Here is a 13,807-nt window from a genome sequence, read left to right as displayed (position 1 = left end):
ACTAATAGCTTCCCTCTCACACAGTGATAGAGAGCCGTACAAAAACCTCCTTCCTCATTACTGGCAGAGAAGAATCATATTCCATATTACAGAGAAGGAGCTCAGATGAGACGTCTTCTGTGGTTTCACCTCTTCTCATGCACTGCTGCATCTCTTCTATTTTTAAAAATATAGTTGCCAACTTTTGAGAAGAGATATCAGAGAGATTCCAGAATGGTAACATAAAGCGACAACCGTGGCACGTCACAAATATTTTTCTTTAAGCTGCTCTATGTATGAAGGACACAACCCCAACATACAGATATGAAATAAAAGTTATGTATTTGATCTCTTTCTATGCTCCCTAAAATTAATGTAGACCCCAGATCAGACCCTCAAACTAAAAGGGACACCAGCCCCCCTAAAAAAAACTCTTAAAAAATATAGACCAGATGAGATCAGACCCCCTCTTTACAGACCTGAGACTAGACCTCTCCTGTTTATGGACCAGACATTTATATGGACCCCAACATTGCCAGATCTCTATATAGAAAGGCAAAACTACCGTTTTACAGACCTCGGACCAGACATTCAGATACTCACCTCCCCCATTCCAGCACTTCCATCTGTCCCCAAGTACTTTTTGGCTGCTCATTAACCCCTTAGTGACCAGTTCATAGTGTTTTTACCTCCTAGCCAAGTGGGCTTAATCTCTGAGGAGGTAAAAACTTGCATCATGCGGATATAAAAGCTACGGACGTGATGGCTCCATGCTGGCGGTGCCCAGAGGTAGCTGATAACATGGAGCTTTCCTCCGGGGCCGCAGGGTCTTCCCTTCCCCAGCAATGCGATCAACGCTATCCGATAAATAGCGCCGATCGTATTTAAGTACAAAAACGTTTTTGAAAAGTTAAAGATTCAGCTGCCTGTGGATTCATGGATCGGATCTTTGGGGGCAGCTAAGCATACTCAGCCTGGTTTTCCATGCTATGCCACGGTGATCTGGTCCTGCAGGACCAGATGCCGGCCTTCTGTGCATGCTCGCCAGGCAGCATTATGTCAGTCGCATGCACAGAAGGCCGGGAGTAGCGGCAAATTTTAAACCTAACTTTAGGAGCCGGGAGCCAGGAGCTGTCCCTGGGCCCCTGATCGCCGTTATCCAATGGATAAACAGCGGTCATGGAACAGTGAATAAAAAAGTTAAAGTTTCAACTAACCTCATGGATATCATCCATAAGAGGAGGTAAAATTACTCACCCCATCCTCCATGATCTCCGGCGGTGATCTACAGCTGCCCCGGGCTTCTGTGCATGTGCCGATGTGGCGCACGTGTGCAAATGGCCGGAGAGCCCGGAAAATTTTAAATTCCCCTGCACCCTGCTGTCAAGGATAGCCAAGAGCAGGGAGATGTCACCAGGGATCGCTGTAGGCGGTTCCTGGTCACATGATCACTGTTATCCATCGGATAACAGTGATCATGGAAAGTTAAAAGGTGTAAAAATGTAAGTTTCATCTCCGCTTACGGATCATATCTGTGAGGGGAGATGAAATTACATACCCAAAGTCCCCGAGCTTGCCCCCCAAGGAGGTTTTTATCCGCGGACCTTACCCCGGCTTCAGCACACGACCCGATAGCATAATGGCAGATGCATACGCAAAAGTCAAGGATTGCACAGGAAATTTAAAATCTCCCTGCTACTGGCAACAAAGTTGGCCAAGACCCTGGAGATGTCACTGGGGACCGTGGTATGTGGTTCCTGCTCATGTGATCGCCATTATCCAAGGGATAACGGCAATCATGTTAAAGTTTTTTAAAAAGTGGAAGATTCATCTCCATGCACCAATGCGATTGGTAAGAAGAAATGAAATGTATTATCAGAGGCCTCCACGTTTGAACCCCGACGTAATCATCCTCCATGGTCCATTCCGGCTTTTGTGCATGCGCCCACCAGCAAAATGATGTACACATGCGCAGGAGCCGGGGAGTCCAGGAAATTTTAAATCTCCTTACTCGCGGCGACCAACTGTCACTGAAAGCCTAGAGCAGTGATGGGTACCCTGTTGAGTGGTCCCCCGTCACATTATAGAAAGGTAGCGATCTACCATTAAGCTGGTCTCACATGACCGGATAGAAATTGCAGATTCTGGATGTGTTTGATCAGTGGTAATTCGTGGATCAATCAAATGCATTACACAATTCCGCTCAAAACGCAGCATGTTCTATTTTACTGCAGATATCCGCGATACAGAGCCATTGGGCTCTATGGTTGTGGACACAACCGTAGCCCATAAGTAACTACATTGTATGTGGGCTGCAGGTTACCGTGTCATCGTTAAGTGACGGTGGGGAAAATATAAACAAAAAAAGGTGTACTATGCATGATCGCCTGTGTGAGTACGCAGTTATGCACAGTACATTACGCAGCCGTACAAAGGGCCACGGCCCGGGCTCACAGCTGGTATCCACTGCAGGTCCTCCACAAGCAGATTCCACTTATGGTCGTGTGAGCCTGGCATTATTCAGATTTCCAATAACACAAAGCTATGAGTGATAGCTAACACAAGAGTAAAGAGAGAGGATTCAAAAGATCTAGAAAAATGTGAACATTTGGCAGCTATTAATAGAATGGTATTTAACAAGGAGAAATGTAAAGTCCCACAGCTGGGCAATAAAAATGAAAAAAAAAAACACATACAGAATGGGAGGAATTGGGCTAAGCAGCTGCACATGTGAAAAAGACTTGGGTATACTAATAGATCATAGACTGAACATGAGTCAACAATGTGATGCAGCAGCCAAAAAGGCAAATTCCGTGATGTATTAAGAGAAGCATAGAGTCTATATCACGTGAGGTATTTATCCCCCTCTAATCTTTCTTAGTCAAACCTGATTTGAGACACTGTGTCCAGTTCCGGGCACCTGAATTTAAAAAAGACATAGGCAAACTAGAGCAAGTTCAGAGAAAAGCTACTAGGGTGGTGAGTGGTCTGCGAATCATGTGCTATGAGGAACGGTTAAAGGATATGGGAATATTTAACTTGCAAAAAAGCAGGCTGAGAGAAGACTTAATAGCTGTAAACAAGCATTTTAAGGGCTGTCACAGTGCAGAGGGATCAGCCCTATTCTCATTTGCACAAGGAAAGACTAAAAGCAAGGGGATGAAACTGAAAGGGAGGAGACACAGGTATTAGAAAAAAACTTTCTGACAGTGAGGGTGATTAATGAGTAGAACAGGTTACCACCAGAGGTGATGAGTTCTCCTTTGATGGAAGTTTTTAAACAGAGCATGGGTAGACATCTGCGTGGAATGATAGTGCATTGAGCAGGGGGCTTGTATCTGATGATCGTGGAGGTTCATTCCATCTCTACCATTCTATGATTCTATGACAGACAGAAAATGAAGAAAGCCGCTAGACCAGGTACAGCAAGTCTATTACAGAATAACTTATTGTGATGATGTACATTAGATTTTAAAATGTTAGTCTGTGCCCGGAATTCCTCTTTAACTTTTCTCTTGCCTTAACATTTCCTGAGACATGTTGCGTGAGATAGTGTGTTCGAAAAAAGTACGATTTCATGGTACTCTGTTGGGAGATGTATATGCAGCCAGTGTAAGGTTTTGCTAGAATGCAATGATAATGTATTGAGCTTGTATTGTAAGACAGAGGATAACTTTCTATAGTTCTAGAACGCTATCTTATGATTACAGGATGAGACTACACAGGTCTATATGTAGCCAGTATATAGTCTAGGGAAACACATACTGTACATCTGCTTATGAGCTGCAGACAAAACTATGGGGAGAAATTTGTGAATCTAGACTTTACAAAGTTGCATCTTCTTTATTTTAGACATATTGGAATATTAAAAATGGTTAAAAGAGACTCCATATCCTATAATTATATGCGTGGAGTCACTTTAATTCAAGTGTTTCATTTATTGAAATTAATTTCCTAATGTACTAGAAGAAATCATCTCAACAGCAGATGGAGCTAAAAGACTGCTGGCACCAATATCCTCTCTTCTATTATCGCACGGCCGCTGCCAAACGTTGTAACCACATCTGTGCGATTAACAATAGTAAATAAGTATTTCACATTTTATCTTTAGTCAACATCTCCAACACGGTGTCGTCTTATTATCCCTGGAGGAATCAAGTCCCAGTATTTTTAAATATTCACCACTTCTAAGTATATCACCGGCCTTTTATTTACAGCGAGCTAGACTAGACCTAGTGGGGAACAGTGGAAATGGTCAAGGATGTCACGGTGGCGCTGCTACTCCTTTCCATTAGGAAAGTGTGTTTCTGGTGAGGTTCTCCACAGGAGAAAAGGGCATTTGTTAAGTTCGTGACACCAGCCCACATATAGGGCAAGGCCTGTGCCGGACAAAATAATATAATATAAAAATGAGAAAAGTAAAATAAAACATTTATTTCCCTGAAGTGTAGTGCGGTGCCTCAGTGCAGATGGCAGATGGTAAGAAGGGACTCCAGGGGGCAGAATGAATGATGAAAACATTTATTGTTTTAGAATAACAGAAACCTTCAGCGTTCGTCAGTGCAAGTTTAGAATTACTTTACATTTCTTAGTACAATTCAGTGTTGCGTTTTGTTAAGATGCACTTCACATTCGACTTTACTCAAAGGTGGTATTAGCACATTTGCTGGTATGAAGCGCAGACTTCCTATCTGGACAACAAATGGGCTTTCTGACAGTAATTAAGCATGGGGCTTCTACCTATCCTCTATGCTTTGCCCTCCTGCTTTTCTCTCTCTAGCTTCTTCTATTCTCATGAGCATTGCGTTTCCCTTGTTCTTGGTGATATCAAGCTTAGTTTCAAGTGTATCTCAGTGGTTACTTTAGTCCTTGGCTGATTCTCTTCTACTCTTTGCAAACATTAGAAGCATTTTGAGTATATTACCGTTCCTGTCGATCTTTGCTGAAGTTTATCACTTAATCTCACTTCCTTCTCTCTGTATGAACTACATAATATTTGGGTACTTACATTTTCTCCTTCCCACCGCACTGGTTAGTAGCTTTACTCTTTCTCTGGAGCTCTGTCTAGCAGCCTCCTTCTTCCTTGCTCCTTTTTTATTCTTCTCCTCTCTAACAAAACTCATGTTTTCTTTCACTAACTCCTATCTACCAACCCGTGCGTAGAACCCTTCCACCTATCACAGACTGCCTATCTCCTGGCAAGCTGACTCATACATTTAAGCTAGACCGTACATTGTAACACTAAAGTGTGGTCAACCAACAGCAAGTTCACATATGAAAGTGACATATACAACAATAACACCACCTCAGAGTCCATAGGTTATTTTATGGAGTGTACAACTCCTGTACACTACACACATATCTCAATATCTTTGACTTATTCTTCGCCTCTATGACTGCTCCCACTCTTTCAATATTAAGCAGGCTTGGCACAACTACATGGACTCTCAGAATGTCTTTTGATGGTTAACACTCACAGTCTTTACAGTGCAAGTCTCTCTCTTTGATTAATTACTTTTACAGGACCTACATTCTCCACTTTTGATCACTAGTCTAGACATTCCACTTAACTCTGACCTCACACTTTCTTGTGCACTACACAATAATGACTTGCATGTCGCACATCACCTTCTATACCTAAACAGGAACCATCCTGCGGGCATGACATGTCCTACCATTCATCCATCAGACATGTCCCACCTAGTGCTGCACACCTTCTAATGGCCAGGTCTGGGTTCTAGACCCCACATACAACATCCACGGGGGCCACAACACAGACTGTCACATATATCCATCTGCATTGTTACTCAGAGTTACTAGTAGTTTATATTACTTTCCTGGGTAAACAGTAGCTGTACTTCCCTAAATTATCAGTAGTGTCCTACATGATCTCTACAATTACATCCTAGTGACTATAGCATTTATCGCACTACTCTAGGGTAACTTTTTCCATCACACATTGATGGTTTTCAAGTAACAAATGAGATTTTTTATATGATCTTCTGAGCACCAAACCAAAAGTGCAATGGGGGTAATTATAACTATATGATCTTCTGCACAATTGCGTTTTTCAATTGCGTGTTTTTTTCACGCGATTGTCAATGGGACTTTCTAATGTTAAAAACGCATCACACAAAAATTGCAAAGCACAAACTTGCGATGCGTTTTTAACATTAGAAAGTCCCATAGACAATTGCGTGAAGGAAACGCAGCGATATCGCAGCGTTAAAAAAAATGCAAGTGGGTGGGAGCCCTAACAGTTTATTGAAAAAAAAACCTGTTAGCGTTAGTTCAAGTGATGCAGTGAGAATTACTAATGTAGGAACGAACACTGCTGGAATCTATGTAGAAAACAGACGGTATTTGTAACCTGTAATATTATGAGTGTGATGTGAAACTGGATGTTATGATGACCTCTAATGTCTAGCCTGTATAATTGCATTAAGTCATTGTCTCCTATGAAGTATCCTTCAATTAGTTTTTTGCAGGTCACATGATCAAGGTCCTGGAGCTGAACACCATATACCAGACATTTATAGTCAGCCGGAGGTAGTAGTGGTGCAGTAAGCTGTATGTGAGTGGATTGAGCATGAGCTCTCAGAGCTGTTCCTTGTTTGGAAACATAGGACTGCAGAAAAAGTTGTAGCGCTTGGGACTGTGGCCTGCAGTGAGAGGAGCTGTCAGTACAAGAGACAACAGTGGAGCTTGTATAACCAGGGAATCACTGCTATAAGAGAAAGAAGCCATGTTGTAAGCACACTAGGAACCCTGTATATGAAGCAGTACTCGACTTTGAGTATTGTAGGTTGGATGAATGCAGCTACCAACTGTAACTAGAGACCGGTCTCTCAGGCAGTATTAGAGTGTGCACACGCAGGACTAACGGGACTCAAATGGTAGCACTAACCATATGTACCACTGCAATTGTGCTAGGAGGAATCAGCTGTTAGGTTAAACCCACCACACAACTTGGAGAGTCTAAAAAAAGAGTTAAAAAGTCTACAATAATGAAGGCAAGAAATTAAGATATATCTAATTTGGGACATTTCATTAATTAGTAACTCATGTTGCTATTCTAAGGATTATTGAGCTGTCTAGTTATGCAGTCTAAGGTGAAATTGCTATAACTGTTCTTGTGTATTCCGATACTAAGTTCTGACAAAAATTACATGATCTTAAGATAGATCTGTGCGCATATTTGGTATTTCAGCCGCACTTAAGCGGTGCTGCTGATTACAGACACCTGATTGGCTCTTCGGCATCACGTGACTACACTGTGTGCACGCGGATTGCCCTAAGCAGCCGTGCACTACACAGTACAGTTAAGCAGCCGTGCACTACACACTACAGTTAAGCAGCCGTGCACTACACACTACAGTTAAGCAGCCGTGCACTACACACTACAGTTAAGCAGCCGTGCACTACACACTACAGTTAAGCAGCCGTGCACTACACTTCACTTAAGGAGCCGTGCACAGACCCCACTTTGGAGATGTGCACGAATGCTACTTTACGAGACCCGCGGGGGGTTAGGGTTACGGGTTAGGTTTAGGGTTAGGGTTAGCATGGCTCATCATGCATGGCTGCTTAAGTGTAGTGTGTAGTGCACGGCTGCTTAAGGCAATCCGCGTGCACGCAGTGTAGTCACGTGGTGCCGAAGAGCCAATCAGGTGGCTCTAATCAGCAGCACCGCTTAAGTGCGGCTGAAATACCAAATATGCGATCTGTGCAGCTTTGGTAAGCAAGGCTTTACTAAGCCTATTGCTTCATATCTGCTTACTCTTGAGCAATAAGTATAGCCAGCTGTTTGTTTTTTGCTTCCCTGCTCTCTGTCGTATCTTGGTACCTGATGCATCTAACCCATGGCTGCTTCAGCAAAGGACTTGTTTTTCTAGGTTTTATTTGTTTCTCTGTTTCTCTCCTAATATCTTCAATATGTAAATGCAAATCACATAGAGACGGTCTTAAATGAAGTGTAATGCTATATATTATATGATGGGTGATACATAATGTATTATACACTAAATATATTCTCCTCCCCGGAATGTACTAAACAAGGAGTACATAGAAAGTGATCAGGAGGAATTCCACCATAGAAAGAGTTCTCTCCTTATTAGAGCTCTTATATCTGATCTTCTGCTCACTGAATGAAGTTGTCATAAAGAGACAATAACTGTGATACTGAGAAGTAGAAGATGATTTGCATGTGATATTTGTGTATCTGCTCTCAGGGCCGTTCCCCAGTGATTCCAGCTGTTATATAGGAGACATTGTACAGGTGACATCTCTATAGTCTGTGCTGTCCCTCCAGAGACATAAAGATGGCTTCTCAGGGGCTTCTGCTGGGTGTCTTACTGATGTCTCTTCATGGTGAGAGTTACTGACACAGTGTAAAGTCCAGCAGCACAGATGTCATATTACAGCCATGATAGAAATACATTCATGTCTCCTCTTATTTCTCCTCAGGATCCTGTGCACAGATTGTACTGACCGTGTCTCCAGAATATACCGCTGTGTCCCCGGGAGATACCGCCATCATCTCATGTACATGCAGTTCTGATGTAAGCGGCTGGTTACACTGGTACCAACAGAAACCAGGACAACCACCAAAGCTTCTTATCTATAGAACAAACAACCGACAACCAGGAGTCCCAGAGCGGTTCTCTGGATCCGGATCTGGAACTAATTACAAGTTAACAATCACAGGATTGACAAAAGACGATATAGCACATTATTACTGTCAGCAGTATGACAGCTCCCCTCTCACACAGTGATACAGAGCCGTACAAACACCTCCTTCCTCATTTACTTGCAGAGAAGAATCATATTCTATATTACAGAGAAGGAGCTCAGATGAGACGTCTTCTGTGGTTTCACCTTTTCTCATGCACTGCTGCATTTTCTAGATTGTTCTTAAAAACATATTTGCAACTTTTGTGAAGGAACACATTGAGCTTGTGATGGACATTTTTTCTCATTGAGGACAACCCAACATACAGCATTTGAATTACTAATTGTACATATCACCCTTTCAGCACTCCCCAAAATTAAACAGACCCCAGACCAGAGTCCCTAAACTATGGGATACAACAGACCTTCTAAAATGCAGACCTCAGATCAGACTTTTATATAGACCCTAAACAGTCTGGGGTCTGTATGCAGGAAGGTAAAACTACCTCAGACCAGACAATCAGATACTCACCTCCTCCATACCAGCGCCTCCCTCTGTCCCCAAGTGCTGCCGCAAACACCATCATAATGCCTCTGGGTGTCAGGATATTACCTGCAGCCTCCGGGAGTGGAGGGAAGTGCTGGACCAGGGAGAGGGAAGTATGTGTGGCAGGAGGGAGATTTATGTACTGGGATTAGACTATCAATATATCCAATGTGATTTGCATATAGTAATTCATCCAGGAAATACAGGGGTGGGAGCTGAAGCTGCTGCTCCGACCTCTGTGTAGTGGCCGATACTTGTAATTGCAGGCACAACTCTTACTGAAGCAGCAGCTTCTGCTCTGACCCCTGTATATGCTTGTGCTGACACGGGGGCTGCCTGGGAAACCCCTTTAACTGATCAGAAAAAAACAGTACCAAAATCTCTACACTTTAAATTTTTTAAGTTTTTCCAGTAAATAAATGAGGAAATATTCTCTAACTAGCTTCCAGGTACTGCAGGTTTTGAAAATACGCACTTCTGTCTTGCTGCACTTACACCATGATGCGCTTACAAGTAATGTTACTCATCATGATTGACAGACCGATTAAATCAGACAAAATCAGATTAGGTCAGGCTGACCAAATTTTTGTCAAAAATCACGGAAAAATTGACTCTCCCACAACACATGCTGGAGCGGTTCAGCGTGCAGCCAATCAGCAGGCTTGAATATGCATTTACTGGATGCCTACATTACAGCTCAGCACACAGAAGTTGCTTTATAGTGTGGGGGATATTGCCGCTGCTGACAGTGAATATGCCAATAGAAGAACTGCTCTGCAGGGTGGAGAGACAGTCTGCAGAGTATTCAGTGCTCGGCCGCTGCCCAGTTTAGTCTTGTTGTGGTTTTCTGTAAATTCAAAAACCCAAAGCAGTGAAAACATAATTCTATTCTCTGTTTCTGGTATCACAAATCCCTCCACGTTCTGCATCTGACATATTAGACTGTTGCACACGTTACATACCTGCCAGAGGGGGTTCTCTACACTAAAAACTAAACAAAAAAGTTATAACCTAAACAATGACTGATAAGAGGATCTAGTATTGGAAGTTTCTCTACTAAACCACCACCATATACAACTTTAGAGAGGAATGGGGGATGAATATGTTAAAATATAACCTTTATTAACACTATATAAAATATACTGTGGATCCAATATAAACATTACTAGATGGCAAGGAATGACCTTAATAACAAGTAAGTCACATCCACAACACAAAATATCATCATAAAACATGACACAAAAGAACATATTGCCTCGGTACCACACATGACGCTTATGAACATCAATACATCCTACATAGAGATGAGCGAGCACGCTCGGATAAAACACTTACTTGAGCGAGCATCACTCTTCTCGAGTAAATGCATTCTCGTCCGAGCAGGCTTGGGGGGGGGGCGCGGTGGGTAGCAGAGGCCCCCCTGAGCCTGCTCGGACGAAAATGCAGTTACTCGAGAAGAGCGATGCTCGCTCAAGTAACTGCCTTATCCGAGCGTGCTTGCTCATCTCCAATCCTACCTGTAATAACAATAGTACAAATCCAGCTCTAAGTGCTACAGCTGGTCTCCATAACGTACGCTGCGCTCATACACAAAAGACACACAGACCTAGAACCTGATAGTATGAAAGCCGTCCCTCTTCTGGAGACTGGCTCCCCCCCACATTAGTATATGTTATTATGCCACCCCTTCAGTTCCTCCCAAATTAGCATATTATAGCAGATATCACAGCCCATTAATGTATGGTAATACACTCGGTGGTGAGAGGCGGTTAAACACTGAGTGAATTATAATTATGAGGTTTTATTTACAGCCAAAAGTCTGGAATTATACACCTCCGAGACCTTTAAAATGTATCCCCAGCCTTTATAAGATTGTCATGAAGTTATGTACCTTCATGGCCCAGTCTATCCAGCACCCACCTTTTTGTTTCACAAGAACATAGTATAGGGATCATGCAGCAGCCTGATGCAAAGTTCTAAGCTTTATTGAACGCACGTATGAATACAATGAATGTGCATATGAATATACAATGGCTATAACACAGATGTAGTTACATTTTTGCAATAATTTACAAATTTCTCTACGCAGTTTGAAGCATCGTAGAGTTCTCTTTTTAGGCAGCAAGCTGGTCTATGTTACTCCTGGAGGTGTGCAAGAAAAAGGACATTTTTTGGCCTGCGGGCTATTATGTACAGAACTGAAGTTCAAGTCCATTTTCAGAGACTGGAGAATTTCTCTAGTGCTGTGGTTCCCAATGACCATAGAAGGTATATTAATCTTGGCCACTGATCGCTTCATAGTGTACCAACCTAAAGGCAGAATTTTCTTGGTAGCGCTATGGCTCTGTGTAGCATGACAGATTAAGTCCAATATGTTGGAGCCTCGGATAGTGTTCCCTTTGTATATGAATTCATCTTTAATGTTCCAGGATGTAATATCACCATTCTGTGACAACTTGTTTAGCAAAAGTTCTGCAGTTTTTTTTTAAGCGGGGAGTCACATTACTTACAATTTCATGAACTGTATTTCTATTATCAGGTTCAGTATTTGACATTTGTTGATGACCAGCCTCACTCGGACTTACAAAGTTTAAAGTTGCTAGCTCTTTTGTGGCCTTTTTATCATAAACCAATTATCTTTGTAGCACATCAGTGTATTTTTTAATTTTCACATCACCCGGTAGGTCACTATGTTGTAAAATAGTGCTTATCTCGTCATCAAGGCGATGAATAGCAGCCTGACGTATATTAGGGGATGTTATAATGGCTTGTCTTATCTTGTTAAGCTCGTGTTTAGGGACCAGGAAGATTTTCTCCACATGCTCCATTATCGGTTGGCAAGCAGTCTCATTATTATCGGTATTGCATAGCCCAAGAACAAACCTTCTTTTTTACAGTCAGAGTCTTATCGCCTGAACTTGTTATAGCACATTGCCACTTTTTAGTGCATTTCTTTGATGCCCTTTTAGGGGTAGTCGACCTTTAAAAATATTTAAAGCAATCTCCGCTATGACTATAATTAAATCATTGCTCGCATTACATAAAATACCGTATATACCGGCGTATAAGACGACTTTTGAACCCCGAAAAATCTGCTCTGCAGTCGGGGGTCGTCTTATGCGCCGGTAATACAAAAAAAAAAAAAGTGTAAAAAAAAAAAAATTCATTACTCACCTCCCACGGCGCTCTGTCGCACTCCGGCAGGATGTCGCTCGCTCCGGCAGGATGTCGCTCGCTCCTCGTCCCCGCCGCAGCATAGCTTTCTGAATGCGGGGCTTGAAATCCCCGCTTCCAGAAAGCTAATACACACGCCGGCAGCCATGATAGCATTGAATGGCTGTGATTGGCTGAAGGCGCACGTGTTAGCCTTATACGCCGGTATATACGGTAGACTTTCTGACGTTGGGTTTTACTTTCACCAACCTTTTTAAGAGAGCCCAATTATATATTCTCTCAGACGTCTTGCACCACAATGTGTAGTGAATAAAATAAGCTGCAAAATGACAAACTCGCTGTTTAGAGGGGTTCTTCTTGTGAATATACACAGTGGGTACAGCTGGTGAAAACAAACCCGTTCTCAAGCGGAGTTCCTTCTGCGTATTGCATCTTAAATCCACTAACAGATAACAATTTGCAATTTATCGTGGGGGTTCTTAAAAAGAACCATGCACTTGGCGGTTAAATTTATTGTTCGCCTTCTTTTACCCTGACAATATATGTTCGGGACCAGATAGAAAATACTGAGATTTCTGTGATGCACATACTTGGTAAATGCTTTTTCTATTTTGCAGTTTCAACTTGCTCTCTCCATGAGATCATCTGTGTTGTGATAAAGACACCTCTCCGGCAGTAGGTCCAGAAGAGGGTACAACTCTAGTCTGAGACCAAGTCTGGTGTAAGCTGTTGTAAAACAAGCCATAAAGAGATTTGTGTTTCTGTTGATCTTGCGATTTTTTTATTTATTTTTTTTGTATTTCCAGGTGATATTGGCTGTTGCATCGTCAATAAATTCAACCCTGAAATCTTGTAGTAGGGAAAAGACACATACTCAAAACGCTTGTAAGGGTTAGTCACAATGCTTGTACATGAAAGGTCAGATTTCTGGGCAAATTTCCCCCACAAGGAATTGAGGAAAAGTTTGGAGATTTGTGTTTTAGCAGGACTCACAATCACCTTGGTGAGCTATAGTTGCCTGCTTCTTTTTCAAGATAGGCGGCAATCTATTTGTGGCTGCCGAGTGCAGACCTTTTTGGGGAGACAGTGGGGAATAAGCTGGTTGTCAACGGTGGCTCTGCCATCCCTCCCTGGAATAGCAATATGCAGTCTAACCTGATTGGACACAGTGGCAAAAGTAATAACAGTGGTGATAAATGCTGTCATTTAAATGTTCACGTAACGCCAGTACCATTAAGTGAAACATTCTGGTAGCGATGTAATAAAGAGTCCGGACCAGATTTGATAAAGTAAACTGAATGTATACAATTTACTCAGTGCTTGAAAGATTAAACAACAGTTCACACTTTGCAGATTTTCAAATTAGCATTACCTTCAATAGATTTGCAGTTAGCAGAAAATGCAAGTACTAATTCCTTCGGCTCCATCGCTGGCCAT

The 13,807-nt window shown here is 42.3% G+C and overlaps 1 gene segment (V, D, J or C); it reads left to right on the top strand.

Annotated features, from left to right (window-relative positions):
- Window positions 1–8,300: 8,300 nt before the first annotated feature.
- On the top strand, window positions 8,301–8,753 carry LOC136597901 (immunoglobulin kappa variable 1D-33-like). The segment is given in 2 exon segments: window positions 8,301–8,349; window positions 8,446–8,753. Coding segments are annotated over 2 exon segments (357 nt in total).
- The last annotated feature ends 5,054 nt before the right edge of the window (window positions 8,754–13,807 follow it).

Source organism: Eleutherodactylus coqui, unplaced genomic scaffold, assembly GCF_035609145.1.
Source record: "Eleutherodactylus coqui strain aEleCoq1 unplaced genomic scaffold, aEleCoq1.hap1 HAP1_SCAFFOLD_94, whole genome shotgun sequence".
Taxonomy (NCBI): Eukaryota; Metazoa; Chordata; class Amphibia; order Anura; family Eleutherodactylidae; genus Eleutherodactylus; species Eleutherodactylus coqui.
The sequence above is the reverse complement of the archived record's forward strand: the minus strand, read 5'-3'. Positions and strand labels throughout refer to the sequence as shown.